This window comes from Labrus mixtus, chromosome 16 (assembly GCF_963584025.1).
Source record: "Labrus mixtus chromosome 16, fLabMix1.1, whole genome shotgun sequence".
Lineage (NCBI taxonomy): Eukaryota > Metazoa > Chordata > Actinopteri > Labriformes > Labridae > Labrus > Labrus mixtus.
The window spans coordinates 15,169,889-15,190,730 of record NC_083627.1 but is presented as its reverse complement, the minus strand read 5'-3'; the positions used below and the strand labels follow the sequence as shown (position 1 = coordinate 15,190,730).

The 20,842-nt window shown below is 37.4% G+C and overlaps 2 protein-coding genes across 2 annotated transcripts; both read left to right on the top strand.

Moving 5' to 3' along the window:
* The first annotated feature begins 4,631 nt into the window (after positions 1 to 4,631).
* LOC132991650 (sodium-dependent neutral amino acid transporter B(0)AT1-like) lies at positions 4,632 to 10,786 on the top strand. The gene is made up of 12 exons (XM_061060466.1): positions 4,632 to 5,048; positions 5,832 to 5,972; positions 6,582 to 6,719; positions 6,853 to 7,034; positions 7,150 to 7,260; positions 8,063 to 8,175; positions 8,255 to 8,383; positions 8,473 to 8,629; positions 8,800 to 9,004; positions 9,091 to 9,250; positions 9,771 to 9,933; positions 10,138 to 10,786. Exons 1-12 carry the CDS (start codon positions 4,850 to 4,852, stop codon positions 10,342 to 10,344), a joined length of 1,905 nt encoding a protein of 634 aa, XP_060916449.1. The 5' UTR covers positions 4,632 to 4,849; the 3' UTR covers positions 10,345 to 10,786.
* A 1,098-nt stretch (positions 10,787 to 11,884) lies between these two features.
* LOC132991634 (sodium-dependent neutral amino acid transporter B(0)AT1-like) lies at positions 11,885 to 19,669 on the top strand. Its single transcript, XM_061060449.1, has 12 exons — positions 11,885 to 12,114; positions 13,097 to 13,237; positions 13,370 to 13,507; positions 13,590 to 13,771; positions 16,491 to 16,601; positions 16,694 to 16,806; positions 16,905 to 17,033; positions 18,256 to 18,412; positions 18,493 to 18,697; positions 18,831 to 18,990; positions 19,148 to 19,310; positions 19,470 to 19,669. Exons 1-12 carry the CDS (start codon positions 11,907 to 11,909, stop codon positions 19,608 to 19,610), a joined length of 1,848 nt encoding a protein of 615 aa, XP_060916432.1. The 5' UTR covers positions 11,885 to 11,906; the 3' UTR covers positions 19,611 to 19,669.
* Positions 19,670 to 20,842: the final 1,173 nt, after the last annotated feature.

Genomic DNA, 20,842 nt, shown 5'->3' with positions numbered 1-20,842 from the left:
TTCACAATATCTAATCAAAAGGTCATGTTCATCTGTGGGGATTTGAATATAGATCTGCTTAATCCCAATAACCACAAACCAACTGAAGACTTTATCAATACAATGTACAGTCTAAGCCTCTATCCAAAAATCACCAGACCCAGCAGGATTACATCTCACTGTGCCACATTGATTGACAATATATTTACAAACATTATAGACAATAATACAATAAGTGGATTAATGATCAATGACATCAGTGACCATCTGCCAGTGTTTATAGTTTTCAATAACGACTACAAGAGGGAAAAACAGGAGAGTACAGTCAAGTACAGAAGAGTACGGACAGAAGAGTCAATGAACGCTTTAAAAAATGAATTAATAAATCAAAATTGGGAAATATTATATAGAAGAAAACATTGACAGAGCTTATGAAAAATTCTTAGGGGTATTTAAGTTGTTGTATGGTAAACATTGTCCAATAAAAGAAATCAAAATGAAATTTAAATATTCAGATAGTCCATGGATAATTAAGGGATTACAAAATGCCTGCAAAAAGAAAAATACACCATATAAAGAATTCATAAAACTTAGAACCAAAGATGCAGAAAATAAATATAAGAAATATAAAAATAAGCTAACTAATATTATGAGAAATAGTAGGAAAGAATATTACAGCAAATTATTAGATAAAAATAAAAACAATAGTAAAGGTTTATGGAATATATTAAATAGTGTTATTGGAAATGGTTCTAGACAAGTTAAATATCCACATGACTTTATTGATAATGATATGACTATTGATAATATGGATGATGCAGTTAATGCCTTCAATAATTATTTTGTAAATGTTGGACCAATACTGGCTGAAAAAATCCCTGTTTCTGTGAGATCTGACGACAAGAATTATGATTTCATAGACATTAATCCAAAATCAATGTTTCTAACAGCAGTGGAAGAGAGTGCAATTATAGAGATTGTTCATAAATGTAAAAACAAAACTTCTACTGACTATAATGACATTGACATGAGAATAGTTAAACAGGTCATTCAGGGAATTGCAAAACCACTAACGCACTTCTGTAACTTATCATTTAAAACTGGTAAATTCCCAAGAAAAATTTAAATTGCAAAAGTCATACCGCTGTACAAAACTGGAGACAAACACCACTTCACAAACTACAGGCCTGTTTCACTGCTTCCTCAATTTTCAAAAATCTTGAAAAAACTCTTTGCTGACAGACTAAACAAATTTATCAATAAACACAACTTACTAACTGACAGCCAATATGGATTCAGACCCAACAGATCCACTTCATTAGCAGTCATTGAGCTAATTGAAAAAAATCACAAATTCCCTGGACCAAAAGAATTATGCAGCTGGTGTTTTTATTGATCTCAAAAAAGCATTTGATACAATAAATCACGCCAGATTAATTCATAAATTAGAACGGTATGGTATCAGGGGGGTTGTATTAAACTGGCTGAGGAGCTATCTACATAACAGGCAACAGTTTGTGAAGTTGGGTGAATACACGTCATCTTGTTTGGACAATACTTGTGGTGTCCCCCAGGGGTCAGTGTTGGGCCCAATTATTTTTATTCTCTATATAAATGATATATGTAAAACCTCAAATATTCTACAATTTGTGTTATTTGCAGATGACACAAATATTTTTTGTACGGGAGAGGATTTGCAGCAGCTTCTGGAGTTAATTACATCTGAAATGAGCAAATTAAAAAGGTGGTTTGACAATAATAAATTATCATTGAATTTAAGCAAAACAAAAATCATGTTGTAATTGAAATTGTAATTTAAATAATGACGTAAATGTTAAGATAGATGGTGTTAATATTGAAAGAGTGTATGTAAATAAATTCCTAGGTGTGACAATAGACCACAAGCTCTGCTGGAAACCTCACATAAAACATGTTAAATCTAAACTGTCACGTAGCATCTCAGTCCTATGTAAAGCAAAGCATATATTGGATCACAAATCATTGCATATTCTCTATTGTTCAATGATCTTACCTTATTTAAATTACTGTGTGGAGGTCTGGGGGACCACTTACAAAAGCTTGTGTATAGATGTACGGATTGTATAATATATAAATATAGTACATCAAATTGTACAAATAGATATGTATATATATATATAGATATATGGATTGTATAACTATATAAATTATAAAAAATCATAGTATATCAAGTTGTATATATGTATGGAAAATCATTGGATTGTAAATATCAAATATAGTATCATAAATATAGTATAGCAAATTGTATATAGATAGATTGTATATATAGAGAGCTTATAAGGAACACAGGAATTTAATTTAATAAATATTAATTATTGAGCTGTGGAAAAGGGGTAGGATTAAATAAGTTTTATACTTCTTCCTACTCCTTTTCAGGCATATCAATTGAATACATGTAATTTTCTTTTTCTTTTTCTTTTTTTGTGAAATCATTTGAACATTGTTTTTTGTTTATTGTATTTTCGTGCTTTTCATTTTGTTTTGTATTTTTGATATGTTTGATTTTATTTGATATGTCTGAAATAAATTTAATCAATCAATCAATCAATCAATCAATCAAATCAGTGCAGCTCGAGTTGACTGCCTGAACAAGCTCGCAGGCATCACCTCATCTTTCATATATTGTCTCTAAAAAACAGAAAAGCAGTTCAAATATGAATGATTTTTCTGATTGCTTTGTCAAAATAATGTTTAGTCTAAGTGCCTTTATTTTGAAATGTGAGTGTGCATCTTTATATTATACTACTGTGTTTGTATAAGGTATGTTGAATGACATGCGGGAAAGGAGCCACAGGTCAGATTCAAACCCTGGCCAACCGCCTGGAGGACCATAGCCTCCGTACATGGGGTGTGCGCACCAACCACTGGCCTACTGGCACCCCCACCTTATTTATTTGAATATTAAAAACATGCTTTGATGAAATGAGGAACTGTTGTAGAATGTCATCATGTATGTTTTTGCATGAAAGATTTTAATTTTATTTTCTTACTATGTTGAACCAATAAAAATACTTAAAAGTTACAACCAGCAAAGTAAAACTTGATTTATCTTCTGAACTCCTGCACCTTTAACTTGATATGGCAAATGTTGTGGCTTTGTGATGAATGATAATCCAGACTTTTCGCTCCTATAGATCTGTTTTTAGTCTTTATGTCACTGGTGTGGAAAATCAGGAACTGGACCCAAGTGCAGAACGAAAAACTATTCATTTAAACAAAAAGGCAACAACTAAAACTTTCTATCAAAATGTCCAAACTGAGGAAATCCAAAAACTGATAAGCAATGAGAAACACTATGAAACACTGACACTCCAACATACGACAAACAACACTGGCATTTACAACACCAACACAACAATGAACTGAGAACACGAGGGCAGGAACACTGAGACTAAATAGACATGGGGTAATCAGACACAGGTGAGACTAACGACACAGGTGAAGACAATCAGGGCAATCAAGACTGGAGGGCAACACACAGAGGCAGGACAAGAAACACTGAGGACAACTACCACATACATCAGGGAACACTAATGACATAAATAACTTAAGAAAGTTACAACACACACTAGAACATAAAGAAACACTAGGATACAAAATTACAAAACAACACACGAAACACTAAAGACCAAACTAGAAAACACATAAGGGAAACACCAGGGAAGAATGAGATCTTTTGGAAGTGGCACTGGTACAAAGAGACAAACGCTCTTTTAGAAAGAACATCTTAACATAATAATATATATAACACCCTTTGTCATTTTTGTCACTCTTTTTATAAGCTTTTAGCTCTTTTGTTATTTTGTCACCAAAAAGCATTGAACCAGTGTTTTCAAATGCTTGAACTTACTTCTCTTAACAGGTTGTAGTACTCTGTTGTATTGTGTTGTAGAAGTGGCGAACATACTGTGCGTACCACAATAAAGTTTACATCACATTATCAATGTAACCTTGGATACGGCTTTTATTGATTTTCAAAGCATTGTAAACCCATTTGTAAATGCCGACACCTATCTCCTTCAGTTAATAATTGTATTGAGGATTACTGATAAGGTTTAGATTAACACTTATCTAAAAACATGTCATTTAATCACAATATCAACAATTTTAAACATAAACATCAACCATAAGATAGTTCAACATTGATTTTCAATTGTTGTTCAAACATGGAACAAATGCACTTTAACAGGGTGAACATGTGAAAACTCCTTTGTAATAAAACTAAATTTCTCAAGGACTACAAGGGGCATGGTCTTATAGTTAAGATAAGCTAAGATTGGAAAATGTGTTGTCATCCTTAATAGAGTGTTTCCTTCTCTGTCAACCAAACAATGTGACACAAAAAAGGCAATCTGTCAATTGTCAATATAAATTAACACATCCCTCCTCTTAACTATACTAAATATGTGGTTTGATGAAGTGTAAGTGAAGTATTTATTTGTTCACACCTCGTCATGTTTTCACTATTTGATCACAAACTCATGAATACTAAACTTGTCTTCAGGATGACACATCAATCATTATCAAGAAGGCTGCTTCCTTTTCCTCTTGAATATGCTGACATTGCAAAATGCAAAACAGACTGTAATGAGCGACAGATAACTTAAGCTTGGGTGCCATAGGTCAAAGTAAAATACCTCAATGCCCATTCCAATGACAAGCAGTGAGGCATTTGAGTCAGAGACACACAGTCAACAGAGGACATTGCCTGAGAAAGAACACAGGTACCAGAAGACTTGCAGGAAAGTAAAAACACTGGTTACTGAAGAGAGTTTCAATTGCTACTTTTTAATCGATTTCTGAGTCCAGTGAAAGAACAAAAAGGGCCACAATGAAGCTAAAGTTGCCAAACCCAGGACTGGATGACCGGATCCCTTCTCATAAGGACCTCGAGAGGATGGAGACTGAGGAAGCAGGGGACAGGCCCAAGTGGGACAACAAAGCCCAGTATCTGCTCACCTGTGTGGGCTTCTGTGTAGGACTTGGTAACGTCTGGAGGTTCCCTTACCTGTGTCAGAGCCATGGAGGAGGTAAGCTAGGATGAGACTGAGTGTTATCTGTTTGAATTCTTGAAGAGAAACACAAAATAAAACAGCTATCAGAGACAGAGGATTTTAAAAGGGTTTAAGTAAGAAACAAAGTAATTTTTAGCATACCTTTAGTTTGTTTGTTTTTAAAACCTTGTACTTTTCATCCATAATTACAATGAAATCTACTGTAACACATTAATGTAGGCTATATGAATGGATTATTTCATCAAGACTGAATTAATTTAGAAAAGCATCTTTCTCTAGAGAATGATTGACGTGAACATTGCAAAATTGACTCAGTTGAATTAAAACGGCTAAGAAGCAAAATTCACAGTCAACATTTCTCAGCACTGGTTTTCTTTTAAGATATTTCGGCTTATACACAAAATTGAGATAATAATAGAAAAGGCTCTCTAGACCTCTATATTTCACTGTATTGTCTCTGTGTATTTCCCTATAGGGAATATTAAAGTGTATTGTCTCTTGTAATTTCTTATCATACCTTCTTTGGCTATGCCTGAATCATATCCTACCATATCTTATCATATCGTAAAAGTCAAAATCAAGATACTTTCCATACTCTAAATTGCTGATGTGGTTCATTTTGATTTTTTTTTCTCTACTCAGTACTTACTTATGTAAAATGCTTTTAAAAGTTTGTTGAATAATTTCGTATAGTTTTGAATTTAAAGTCTACTGCTCACTTTAGTTAAGGTGCTGATGGAAGTAAAGCAGTCACTAAATTGTAACTCATTCTAAATAATGTGAATTTGATATGTCTAGGAGCATTCATGATCCCGTTCCTTATCCTGCTGGTCTTGGAGGGAATCCCACTTCTGCACCTTGAGTTTGCCATCGGTCAGCGTCTGAGGAAAGGAAGTGTGGGAGTATGGAGATCGATCAATCCATGCCTGACAGGAGTCGGTGTGTAAAATACACACACACACACAAACACGTGCACACACATACACCTACACACACACACACACAAACATATTCATAATATCCATCCGTTATTGTTGCTTTTATATGCATGTTGGTGGCCCCAACACTTTCAGAATGAAAGACTCTCAAGTTGTTCAAAGGATTAACAGTGATGCCCTGTCTTTTGTGATTTTACATAAAACCTCTCAAAAACGTTTTAATAAATTGCCATACATTTGATGCACACATTCTTGTTACCGCATGATGTAATGATTTTAATCATCTTAATAATAACCTCAAATTGTCATCTCGGGCTCTTGTCTATGATTAAATGTCATGAATATCCAGAGACATCCCCTTCTCAGCTCCATGTAAACAGCTTATAAGCAAATATGAACACGCTAATCTAAGATAGTGAGCATAGTTAAAATCATAACATCTTAACCTCATCAGAAGCATGTAAGCAATGCCAATTTGGCAATGAAATCATGCTGCATTAAGTTTTTAGCTTGAAGTACTTCCTTAAGCCCAGTAGATCCACTAGCCTGACTGTAATCTCACTGTTCATAAAAAAAAAAGCATTATCCATATTGTTTCATTTTGATACAGGTATTGCCTCCTTGCTTGTCTCATTTTTGGTTGGCATGTACTACAACACCATCATGGCCTGGATTATGTGGTACCTCTTCAACTCTTTCCAGAACCCTCTGCCTTGGAGCCAATGTCCCCTCAATGCTAACATGACAGGTATGCCTTCATACATCAAAGTTTCTAAAAAATGCACATTGCAAGACAGCCTGCCTTAGCATTTCCTTCCAGGGTTTCTGATATCTTGTTGTTAACGATAAGATCCTTCGTTGATTGTATCTGTCCTTTGCAGGTCTTGTGGAGGAGTGTGCTCGTAGCACCACTGTTGACTACTTCTGGTACAGAGAGACCCTGAACACTTCGACAGCTATTGACGATGCTGGAGGTCTACAGTGGTGGATGGTGCTGTCCCTTGTGTCTGCCTGGACGCTGCTCTATGTTTGCTGCATCCGTGGAATTGAGACCACAGGGAAGGTCTGACAAACCTAATTACATCTAAACTAATGTGGTGGGAGTAATGCAAGCCTTAGAGGTAAAAAAAATGTTTATTGGATCTTTGGCTAATCTAAACAAAAATCTCTTTCCTCAGGCTGTCTACATCACCTCCACTCTGCCTTATCTGGTCCTCACCATCTTCCTCGTCAGAGGGCTGACCCTCAAAGGATCTATAGCGGGGATTAAGTACCTCTTCACGCCAGATGTAAGCACTGATGATCAAATCACCCGATATGTACTTAAAAACATATGGACCATTTTTTAAAGCAAGTGTTCCACAATTTATTAAATACCTCCTTATTATTAGTCTTACTGAAGGTAAGATCGGTAGATCTGAATCACTGACAATTCTGCCCAAAAAGGCAGCAGAAAGCAGGCAGTAAGCTAGGTTTACCATATGGATTGGAAGATAAAACAGCAACCAGTTGTTGTCCTATAAGGGTTCATATTGGGGCCTTTTTCTTGTCCAGAGGCAATAACTTCCTGAAGTCTCAAATTGTCAATGAATTTGACTTCAAAAAGTTGCTACTCCATGGCAAAATAAAGTCCCATACATAAATCCCTGTAGGACAGTAACTCATTGTATTTGGCAGAGCTGATCATACTGGGTTTTTTTTAGTTTTTTTAGATATCCTTCTTATTGCATGATTAATACAATCTGATGGCAAAAGACATAGTGTCCACAAATTTCCAATAGCGATAAGACATGAAAAAAAAAGTTTTTGCTCCACTTAGTTTGTGTGACTAATATATCAATTTGTGACAGTCTATGATTCTGTCACAATATAAATGTAACTCCTCGTGGTTTCATTGTTCCCCAAGTAAAAAGGAGAGAATAATAAAGAAACCTTAAAATCCCAGTTAACAGTGCAGGCCTGCTGTCCAAGCAATTGTAAATAATTAAAAAAGGCTGTGAAGCAACAAGACAATGATTACTACCACAACATCAAACGTAATTTTCATAGCTCAAATGTACTCCTCTGTTGATAAATCCAAATCTGTTTCAGGTAGATGAGTTAATGAATCCAGCAACTTGGTTGGATGCAGGTGCTCAAGTTTTCTACTCCTTCTCCTTGGCTTTTGGTGGACTCATTTCTTTTTCCAGTTACAACTCAATTCAGTGAGTAACTGCCTGAAATTCCCATTTATACAATGAACTCTTCAGTTGTTCTCACATGGTCATTGATTGTTCCTTATAGCAACAACTGTGAGCAGGATGCTGTTGTCATTTCCATCATCAACGGCTGCACCTCAGTGTACGCTGCAACAGTTATCTACTCCATCATTGGCTTCAGGGCCACAGAAAAATATGATGATTGCATGGGCAAGTGAGTTTCAAAGTGAACAAATAAATCGTAAAAAGCATTCGCATCATATTATTGCTGACTAATACCGTCATGATCTGCCTTTGTTGTAGCAACATCTTGGAGCTATTGAATGCCTTCAACTATCCTGAAAACAGCATTACAGAGAACAACTACAACGAGGTTTTTAACCACCTCAACACGACAAGTCCAGGAATCATCGCTGGATTGCCAATAAAGGAATGCGACATGAACACTTTCCTCAGTCAGGTCAGTAAAAAGCATTTCGTCGTTTTATCATTTATGTTAATCCTTAGACATCTTTGGTAAAAATATCACTAGTGTTATTGTTACAGACAACTTTGACAATCACAATGACAATGGACAATGGCTTGACAATGGAGTTCATGGTTAAAATAATTGATTTATAATCCATCCAGGGAGTTGAGGGAACAGGTCTGGCTTTCATCGTGTTTACAGAAGCCATCATCAAGATGCCAGTATCTCCGCTCTGGGCTGTCCTCTTCTTTGTCATGCTTTTCTGTCTCGGTCTCTCCACTATGTTTGGCAACATCGAGGGAGTTGTGGTTCCTTTGCAGGACCTCAGATTGCTGCCCCGATCTTGGCCTAAAGAAGTTTTCTGCGGTAATTGACTTTCCCGTTTGACATAAAATGTTGTCTCTTAGACGTAGAGAAATTAATGTCACTACTTTTTCTCTTCTTTTTTTCAGCTCTAACTTGCTTAATATCGTGTGCTTTTGGTCTCATATTTGCCCTGCGCTCTGGAAACTATTGGCTAGCTCTTTTTGACAGCTTTGCCGGCTCAATACCCCTTCTGGTCATTGGACTTTGTGAAATGATCTCTGTTATCTACATCTATGGGGTGGATAGGTAAGTCATTATTAGTACAGTGTCTAAGGGTTAAGGCTATTAGCCCTGTTAACAGCTTGTATTTTATGCTAAGAAGCAACTGTTAATATGCTAGCATGCTAAACTACATGGTAGAACAATATAATTCCTCAAGTTTAACATTCATGCATTAGTTGTAAGTGAGAGCCTATCAGCATGTTGGCATGTTGATGCAGCAAGATTATGTTGATGTGGAAAATGTGTCATTTTTCCAGTTAGAACAACTGTTGATGAAAGAACTGTTACTTATTAGCTATAAAATATGAGAAATATTGCATTCTGACAGCTGTTATGTTATCAAGGTGCATGTTTTTAATATAAGGTATTAGACTGAAGTAACAGAGAGGTGTTTTATTTCCTTGAAGTCCAGTGCATCATCAACATGTTGATCAAACAGGCTTCATTATTAACTGTATCTAATGACAGTGCAAGGGCATCTTTCGCGGATGCTCTCAGGCACACTCAGCTGATATTATTTCTTCCTCTTATTGCTTCCACATAGGTTTAATGAGGACATTGAGTTTATGATTGGTCATAAGCCCAATATCTTCTGGCAGGTGACATGGAGGGTTATCAGTCCTCTCATTATGGTCGTCATCTTGGTTTTCTACTTTGTAACCCAAGTCAGCAAGAACATTACCTATTTGGTTTGGGACCAGGAAGCGGTAAGTGTGTTCATCACAACAGTATTGTCTAAAGAACTATTTAGAAACTCTAATAATACTTGCATTACTCGTGGTGGTGCTAAAGTATTAGAATTTCACCACTTAATGATTCTTTATTATCTGTAATGCCAATATACAATAAAACCCATTGTTACAGTAGTACAATACAGTAAATAGTACAATTTTTCTTAATTTTGGTAATAGGTGGACTTCCCCACTCTCGAAGCACGACCGTTTCCCTCCTGGATTAATGTCATCATTTTCATCCTGGCTGGAATTCCATGTTTAGCCATCCCAGTGTTTGCTGTCTACAAAGTCATCCAGACAAAATGCTGCAAGCAGAAGGACTATGAAGACAAATTGGAAACCATCTCTGCCAAAATACAAATGAGTGACAAAATTAAGTTTTAGAGTCCTTTTCCAATGAATATTTAATAACAAAATGAATTTTTCGGTATGTTGTAAATCCATTATTGCCACATTATGCCTTTTTTTCCCCCTAATACCCATTATAGAGACTATTGACTTGTAAACTTAAAGTAAATTTGGAATAATATTCTTGTATGTAGAAATACATTTTCTATTATTTACTGTAATTTAATTTTTTTAATTAATGTTTTGGAGAAGACAGTATTTTTTCTTTTGCTTTTCTTTATTATTGTAATATTCAGATACTGCTGTGTCATATTTCTTATATAAGTGTATGTTGTATCTTAAAGAACAGTTATTTTTTCTTTTTGGCCCTGAATAGAAGATTGGCACTTGTTTCAGGCTAGAGCCAACAACAGGTTAACTTAGCACAGAGACTGAAAACCAAAGACTGTAAATATAATTAAATTATTATTAAACCTGAGTGACGTCACCATCTGTTACTGAAGGGGGCTTTGGAAGCCTGTCAATGGGGGTCTCCATGCTGACAGGCTTAGTGCTAGAGCTAAGGCGGGTCTTAGATTAACTTGGTAAACGGACTTGAGCTGGTATAGTGTTTTTCTTGTCTTCTGAAAATTCGAAGTGCTTTTACACTGCAGGTCACACCCACCCATTCACACCCAGTCACACACTGACGGCAGAGGTTGCTATGTAAAGTTACCATCAGAAGTAAATAATCCCATACACACATATTCATACGCTGCCAATGAAGCATCTGCAGCAACTTGTGGTTAAGTGTCTTGCCCAAGGACTAATCAGATATGTGGATGGGGATCGACAAAAAGACGACCAACTCTAGCAACTGAGCCACAGCTGCCCCTTAAGAAGCCCCTCTCCCCTGACAAAAGCAAGAGCATGCCCATCAATCAGATCAGCTATTTTCCTTATTGTGAATAATGCCTATCCATAATCAAATCAGAACAGATGAATTATCAAGAAATGTTACATTTTCGCCGATCAAAACATAAGCTAATCAGACCAGTTTTGTTTTTTTAATCAAGCTGTAAACATATAAATTACTGCTGTAGTAACATGATTTTTTTTAATGGTATTCATTACTGTATATAAAGGCATTCAATTATCATGAAATTAAAATAATATATATCTTCCAAAGCAACCAAATCTGTCTGAAGTTCTTGTGTACATAATGTACCTACACTGGACTTGCCCTGTTAATAATTATCTCACAAGTCAGATTTTTCAGTAGAACGAAATGGTTAATATTAGGACAATTATATTATGCTAATGACCAATAACCAATGACAAATTAGGTTTCTGCAATTTTAATAATTTTGCAGATCTGAACACTGACATATATTTATACTGAGCTAACCCCTATAAAATGAAACACTTTTTAAACCAATTCTGCAGGCCAGTCATGGCTGGTGTCATATAATTGAGCATTTAGATACAAAGGTACAAAGGGTGCTATGGCTTGAACATCATAACCATGCTTTAATATTGTTGAGTGTTCACGTGTACATCCATAAACTTCCCCTTTGCTTTAACTGCAGTAAACATCATTTCACTGCCTCAGTGCACATATGGTTGCCATGAGAGCAGTACTTCCAAACCCAGGACTGGATCTCCGCATCCCAAACTATGAAGATCTGGAGAGGATGGAGAAGGAGGAGTCTGGCGACAGGCCCAAGTGGGACAACAAAGCCCAGTACATCCTAACCTGTGTGGGCTTCTGCATCGGACTTGGGAATGTTTGGCGGTTCCCCTATTTGTGTCAGAGTCATGGAGGGGGTAAGATTTATGAAACAAAAAAAAATAGGGTAACAGACCTCTGTGGTTAAGTGGTTGTATATTTCATAGATTTTTGTGTGGTTGCGGTACACAATTGTTAATTTAATCGTAATTTAATGCATACAAATGGAATTTTATGCTTTCTATTCTTTTCTCTGAAGGTTTTACGGTACAGAATTACGACCAAATACTGCCAAATAATTCAACTGTTTAGTTGACAATTTCATTTTTAACAAAATGACTGATACTTTTTGCCTTAGGCTTACACTGTAATATGCCACTCATTCACAAGACAGTGTTGTCAAATCAACATCAAGTGTCAGAAATCATCCCCTAGACTCTAGAGAATGATTAATAACACTAGATGTTTAGAGTCTGGGATTTTCTCAAGTAAAAGCTGACCTTTGTCTTCACATGACGGTGATGTCCTTGGATCAGCTGTTTATGTTACTGAATAACTAAAGATTCCAACCAATACAGTTTACACTGTGTCGTATCAGCCCCAATGCAAAAACAGTGGTTTACAAAATAACATCATCAATCATCAACCAATCAATCTTTATTTGTACAGTGCCAATTCATAAAAAACGGGTAAAATACCTTACTCCCCTTAGCCGCCAATTGGATGGCTAAGGGGAGAGCTGATTAGACAATGGCGACGTACTTGCCCTAGAATGAGCGTAAAGACTGTCCATCAATAGGAGCAGGGCTACATGTGCAGGTAATCTATCACCATCAGTCACATCAAGACAGGAAGTAAATTCTGAAAGCATGCAATAAAACCAAAAGTAATAATAAATCATAGCAAAAATCTAAACATGGAAAATAGTAAAACCAAGTCATAATAACAGCATGAATAAAACCCAAAATATCAAAGCATGCGTAAAAATGTCATGTATAATATATTACTTTCCCCCAGAATTCTTAGTGTAAAGCGGTAACATTTTTGTAATTTCATATCTTATCATATACCTTTTTCTAGGTGCATTTTTGGTTCCCTACTTGATCCTGCTGGTGTTTGAAGGAATGCCTCTCCTGCTGCTGGAGTTTGCCATCGGCCAGCGTCTCAGGAAAGGCAGCGTTGGAGTTTGGAGGGCTATAAGCCCCTATTTGACTGGCATCGGTAAGAAAACTTACCTCTGGGGGAAAAAATTGAAATAAAAAAGAATGAAGCTACATGAACCTCAACGACAATAAAGTATATAGGGATTATTTAAGCATTTGTGAATGTGATGTTAACGACGCTGTCTCACAGGTGTAGGCTCCATGTTGGTGTCATTTTTGATTGGACTGTACTACAACACCTTAATAGCCTGGATCATGTGGTATCTCTTTAATTCCTTTCAAAGCCCGCTGCCTTGGACCCAGTGCCCTCTCAATGACAATGGGACAGGTATTGTTTTAGACACTGGTACATAAATATACCATAGCACACATATTTCATTTTAATTTGTGAATATTTCTTGCCTCTGCAGGTTTCGTACAAGAATGTCATCAGAGTTCCACTGTGGATTATTACTTTTATAGGGTGACTCTGGATAGCTCAGTCTCTATAGATGATTCTGGAGGAATCCACTGGCCCATAGTAGTCTGCTTGCTAACTGCCTGGTCAGTCATCGCTGTCTGTTGCATAAGGGGCATCGGCACTTCAGGCAAGGTTTGTCCCTTCAGTCAATGACCATTTGCTAAGAAGTGCCTTCCATTGTTACTGCATCTATTCCCTACCCCTCTGTTCTCACAAAGAACAGATGCTTTGACAACAGGGGCAGATTCACTAGACTACTTGAAATTTGTCAGCAGGATCAATTTGGGGTTCAGTGTCTTGCCCAAGGACACTTGGACATGTGACTGTAGAAGCTAGGGATCAAACCCCCCAACCTTCTGGTTGAAACAAGAACCTTGTGACAACACTTTAAATATGCACTTAATGTGCTATTTAGAACAGAGTCCCTGAAAACTGCAGGTAAGAAAAAATAAAAAGCAGTTTAGAAATGTATTCCCATGGTTTACAAATTCATGCATACGGATTAAAATCCACCGTTTTGCAGTGGCTCTTCTTCTCACTTAAACTGTGCGCACAGATTTGTACTGTACATTGTGATCAAAGCTTTGCAACTAGTTTTTTAATGGATATAAGAAAACAAAATGTTCTCATAGATTTAGTAAGCCATAGTTTTATAAAAAAAGGAAAAGGACAAGTTATACAAAGACCACATGATTATTTTGTCCTTTCATGAGTCTGTTTGGCTTCATAGTCTACACCAGGGGTGGGCAAACTTTTTGACTCGCGGGCCACAATGGGTTCTAAAATTTGACAGAGGGGCTGGGCCAGGAACAGATGGATGGAGTGTTTGTGTGAACTAATATAAATGACATGTAAAAGCCATTACATGAAAGGATTTGGCCTTTAACAGGTAGCAAAGCATGAATATGCAAGGCTCATTGTACAAATTGATTTCCAAATGCATTCATTTAATTACACTCATCCATGTGTGAAAATATGTCCACAGCAAATGCAAAGTCACAAAGCCAGTTCTTGTCGCTTAGCTCAGGAAATTTGTCGGATTTCCCCATTAACTCCAAAAATACGCTGATCTCCTCTTTCAGCTCCCACACTCGTTGAAACACTTTGCCCAAACTTAACCAGCGGACACGAGAGTGGTACAGTAAGTCCTGATGATCCGCATCAGTTTTCTCCAGGAACGTAATAAACTGACGATGCTGAAGTCCCCTTGCTCGTATAAAGTTAACAAGTTTTACAACTGGATTCACGACATGATTAAGCTGCAATACAGACTTACACAGAGATTCCTGATGGATGATGCAGTGAAGGAAAATAACATCCTGGTCAGGGTTTTCCTCTTTCACTTTATCCTGGATTCTTTTCAGCAGCCCAACATGTTTTCCAGTTAAATTTGGCGATCCATCCGTTGTGACATTGGCAAGTTTACTCCAAGGTAGCTTCATTCTCTCGATGACAGCAGACACCTGGTTATACAAGTCCTCTCCTCGTGTTTTTCCTTTCAGAGACTCCATGGTCAAAAACTCCTCCGTTATCTCAAAACTGTCATTAATCCCTCGGATAAAAATTAGGAGCTAAGCAGTGTCTTTTACGTCATTACTTTCATCCAGCACTAGTGAATATAACTTAAAGGACTCAGCCTTTTTGTTTAATTCGCTGGCTATATCTTCGTCAATCAGTTCCACACGGCGAGTCACAGTCCTGCGTGATAAACTGATTTTTTCAAACTGGCCTTGGGTCTCCGGACACAAGAGACCTGCTGTCTCTACCATGCATTCTTTTAAAAACTCGCCTTCGGAGAAAGGCTTGCTAGCCTTTGCTAATTTGAATGCCAGCAAAAAACTTGCCTTGGTAGTTGACTCTTGAATCGCAGTTTGTTGGTGAAAAAAATGTTGCTGAGTCTGTAAATTAGCCTTCAACCTCTGAGCCGTAGCCGCCCGTTCTTGCGGGGACTGCTTGCTAGCGTAGTTAGCAGGCTTCGTTGCAAAGTGACGGCTGATACTGTACTCTTTGAAAACTGCGACAGTTTCTTGGCATATCAGGCATACAGCCATTGATCGGACTTCAGTGAAAAAATATTTTGTTGTCCACTCCGTATTAAACACTCGGCATTCACTGTCCACTTTTCTTTTCTTTGATCCGTTCATTTTTACAGAAGGGCTCATACGGGTTCATAGGGCAAAGCAAAAAAGTGAAGAAGGGAGTAATACACCACACTCTGAAGTGCGCCATCTATTGGGGAAACGCGGGCATTACAGGGGAAAACGAACGAGGTTTAATTATAATAAAATTTAATTTAATAATAATATAATTTGGACAAGTTCGGCGGGCCGGATTAAAAAGCCCAACGGGCCGTAGTTTGCCCATGCCTGGTCTACACCCATTAACAGGCAACACACAGGTTCCAAAGAAATAAATATTTTGATTCCTTCTTAATTAAAAAGAAATGGGTTGAAGCTGTAGAGTATGTTTCAGGATATAGACTAGTGTTCTTTATAAAAGTAACATACTGACAAGTTTTGGGCATAGATCTCAAGTGTTGACCAAGCAAAGCCAAATAGAGCAGGCTAGAGTCACCAGTGTTCCCTGACACCCCAAAATCAGATTTCAGAAATAATTGAATGTACAAAGAGTGAACAAAGATTTATTTTTTGTTTATGTGAAAGGGTATCCCACAAAATTGTGAAGTATAAAATCCCAGTTCTTTGAAAGGAATACTTTGCATGCTGTTATGATAGAGAGAATCCCCCTTACCGTACTCATGCACTCTGCTTTAACATGCAAAGAACTACACTACTGAAACCTTTAATCTGATAATTATGAATGATCTTTCTTTTTCTTGTCATGACATCAGGCAGTGTACATCACAGCCATCCTGCCTTACATCGTGCTGGCCATCTTCCTGATCCGAGGACTGACACTCAAAGGAGCCTTGAGTGGACTAAAGTTCCTCTTCATACCTGATGTATTTTTCAAATCATTCAAATATGCTGTTAAAATAAGGTTTCTCTTTCTCTGTACAAATGTAACCTCACAATGTATTTTGCACCTTTGCAGTTGCAAGAGTTGATTAAACCAACAACTTGGATGGATGCGGGTGCCCAGGTCTTTTATTCCTTTGGTCTTGCCTGGGGAGGCCTTATCTCTTTTTCAAGCTACAACCCTGTACAGTAAGAGATAATTTGTAGTCTAAGTCTGAATCTGCTCAGCATTAAATAGAAACAGTAGTTTCCAGACTCAAGCTCAACTTATGTCTTTTTTTTCCAAGCAACAACTGTTTGCAAGATGCTGTAATCCTTACGGTTGTAACTGGCCTCACTTCAATCTATGCTGCCACAGTCACCTACACCATCATTGGCTTCAGGGCCACAGAGAAATATGACAGCTGTATCAATGAGTAAGTATGAATTCTATTTGACTGTTGTCCAGAAGGTGCAACGATATTTCAACGAGGAAAAGCTACTTAGCATAGGTGCCTGACAGGCAGAGAGAAAGTTTTTTGTCAACTGGTCTTAAAATCTAAACGATGAACCTTTTAAGACTTTTTACTTTTTGTGCCATTATTGGAGAGATAGGACAGTGGATAGAGATTGAAATCAGGGAGAGAAAGGGCAGGGATTGACATGCGGGAAAGGAGTTACAGGTTGGATTCGAACATGGGCCGCCCGCTTGGAGGACTATTGCCTCCATACATGGGGCTTGCACAATAACCACTGCTCCCCCAGCGCCCCTAAATAATGAACCTTTTAAACAGAAGGAAAACACTGCACCAGTGACTTTGGATGAGGTTTTTGTTCGTCATTAGCGCAATTGCTTTCTGCTGCCTCAAGATATTAATTCTCAACCAATGTGCCTGACCCCATCTCATTGAAGGACCAACACACCAGTAGGTGCAGAGATAGGTGTTATATGCTACTCAGAAAGCTTAGGAACTTGGACATGATGGTAAAAAAAGGTGAGGTGATTTGAAACTAATGCATCAGCTTGTTTGACAAATAAATGGTCACATGCTGAGGAACAAGTAGCCTTTAGTGGGCAAAAACTCTGAATAGTGTTTGAATGAGAACTTAAAACAAGGGGCGGCAGTAGCTCAGTCTGTAGGGACTTGGGTTGGGAACCAGAGGGTCGCTGGTCCAAGTCCCGGTGCGGACCAAATATGGAAGTTGGTCTGGTAGCTGGAGAGGTGCAGATCACCTCCTGAGCACTGCTGAGGTGCCCTTGAGCAAGGCACCAAACCCCCTACCCACCACCAGCTCAGGAGCGCCTCCCGGGGGCGGCTCCGTCACTCTAACATCTCTCCATTAGTGCATGTCCATAGGACCCTGTTTGTGCATGTGTGTATATTTCAGCCTATGGGTGTGTAAAAACAGAATTTCCCCTTGCAGGATTAATAAAGTAAATCTTAATGTTAAGAGTTTAAAAATATTTTTGGTTAATCTACAGAATACTTTGGTTCTTTGGTTCTTCACAGGCCCTGCTAAATTAATTATTATTGGTTCCCTGCAAATATGGATAGGATGTGAGCAATGTGTTAGAATTACTTGAAAAATACCAACCTATACTCTGGAGTAAATTCCAGTTATCCAGTTTTACTAATAAGTAACATACTTTCTCCTTAGTAACATCATGATGTTACTAAATGCATTTGAGCTTCCTGAAGACAGCATCACTACCAGCAACTATGAGGCAGCTTTTCATCATCTCAACAGCTCCAATCCTGATATTGTTTTTGGATTGGAAATCAAACCCTGTGACATACAGAAACTTCTTAGTGAGGTGACTTCATTAAAGAATATAAATCTAATTTTCAAATTATGATTGCTTATCTGCATTCTAACTTCTGTGTGTTTCTGCAGGGAGTAGAGGGAACTGGCCTGGCCTTCATTGTGTTTACAGAAGCCATCACCAAGATGCCTGGTTCTCCCATCTGGTCTGTCCTCTTTTTCTCAATGCTTTTCTGCTTGGGACTCTCAACACTGTTTGGCAACATTGAAGGAGTGGTGGTCCCACTCAAAGATCTGAACGTTTTCCCTAAAAAGTGGCCCCATGAAGTACTAACAGGTAACTTGATTTTATAGCTCAACTAAATGAACTCATTTGGTCTGCACCTTCCAATCAAATATATTCAGTGTTTGTCTTTGGTGTCTTTAAAAAAATAAACTTAAACTCTGTTTATTGTTCATGTTTGTTTCAGGGGTAACATGTATTGTCTCCTTCATCATCTCCCTCCTGTTTGCACAGCATTCAGGAATATATTGGGTAACTCTGTTTGACAACTTTGCTGGATCTGTTCCACTTTTGACTATTGGACTCATTGAGATGATAGCTGTTGTTTATGTCTACGGCATGGACAGGTTAGCGCTTATTCAAACTACTATAGAAACATATTGTACTTGTTTTGTTTCCTACTGAGCAAACCATTATGAATATAAGCATGTTTAAGTCCCCTACTAGAATGATGACTTCATGACATATTCCAAAATTAATAAAAAATGACTGATTGTGTTGCAGGTTCAACGATGACATCAAGTTCATGATTGGTTATAAGCCTTCCATCTTCTGGCAGTTTTCATGGAGAATCAGCAGTCCTCTTGTTGTTCTGGTTATTTTAGTTTTCTACTTGGTTACACAAGGCCAAAATGAGCTCACCTATTTAGTCTGGGATCCCAACTCTGTAAGTACACAAGTTCTGTGATCAGCTATGTTGATGTATTTTCTCTCTGTGGGAAATGTTCCCACGTGGGGAAAGAAACTTAATATTAAAACTAGTCACATTTCAGCAGAGTTTTGACATAAGTTTAATGCACTAATCCTATTGCTTTCTAATTCACAGGATGAGTTCCCATCACTGGCATCAGTGTCATACCCTGCATGGATCTATGTGATCATCTTTCTTCTTGCAGGAATACCATGTCTGGTAGTTCCTGTATATGCTTTGTGTAGACTGGTTTATAAGCTACAGAGAAAAAAGTAGTCACATCTACTGAACTGTTAAAGCAGGCTTGTTTGGATTTTTTTTATTCAAATAAAAATGTTCATGGTTATTAAAGCACAATACTGTTTCAATTTTTGCAGTACTTATGTTTTAATATTTTTGGCATTGTGCTTTTTTATGCTGCTGTATTTAGATAATTATTCACTTATTCAAAACACTCCAGCCTGATAATATGAATTATTTTATTTTGTTTGAAACCTTTCTAGTTTAAAAGACAAGATAAAATAATGTTTACAGCAAATTATTTTTTTTTTTACTGTTGAAGTCTTTTTTCTCTCCAAATCATTATTTTTCCTATTTCTACACATCACATTAAAATGTGAAATGTGAATGTTTAATGTTCTGTACATTAAAATGTACAGAAAATGTCCAACAATGTCTTGGTTTCAAATGATACAACAACAAATCCCGCTATTAGTAATGAAATCCATTCCGTCAAGCGGGACTTCCCAAACAGCAACTACCTTTCCTTGTGTTGCGGTTGCTTTCTATCCAAATACAAAACTTAAAAAAAAAAATGGCTTTGGAGTTGAAAGAAAGTCTAAGAGTGGATGTTAGCTGGTTTTGCATGTAGATATCTGTTGAGAGTGTTTGACCTCTATTTCTCACCACATCAACAATTTGCTCAATCAAAGCTTGCTCAAAGGCAAGTGGACAATTACACTAGGACTACAACAGGAAACCAGAATGCTGTTTTAGAATTCAGACAGGACATGGCGGGTGAATAAGCAGTGCACCTTGTGGCAACTCAACTCATTAACTTGAGGGAAATGTCTAGATGGGTTGAGCACTCATATAAGGTCAAATCCCACCAGAAGAAGAAATATTGGTAAACATTAAAGGTCACATATTATACAGCTTTTCAACCAGTTTAAATGAGTCTTAGAGGTCCACAGAACATGTCTGTGAAGTTTCTTGTTAAAAATCCACTCTGATCCTGTATTTGATCTTGCCTATAAACCCCTCTATTTCAGCCCTGCTCAGAACAGGCTGTTTCTGTGTCTGTAGCTTTAAATGCAAATGAGTTGTGTCTGAACATGCCCCTCTCTAGAAGGGGATATTACTTGGGCTTTCTCACTCCATGCCTCCTCCAAATGGCCTGTTTGAGCACATATTTTATGAAATGTGGAGCAGGCACAACACAGAGAGGATGGACTTTTCTCATAATTGGGGGATTTGTAGACAGACTAGGGACACATATTAGTATTAAA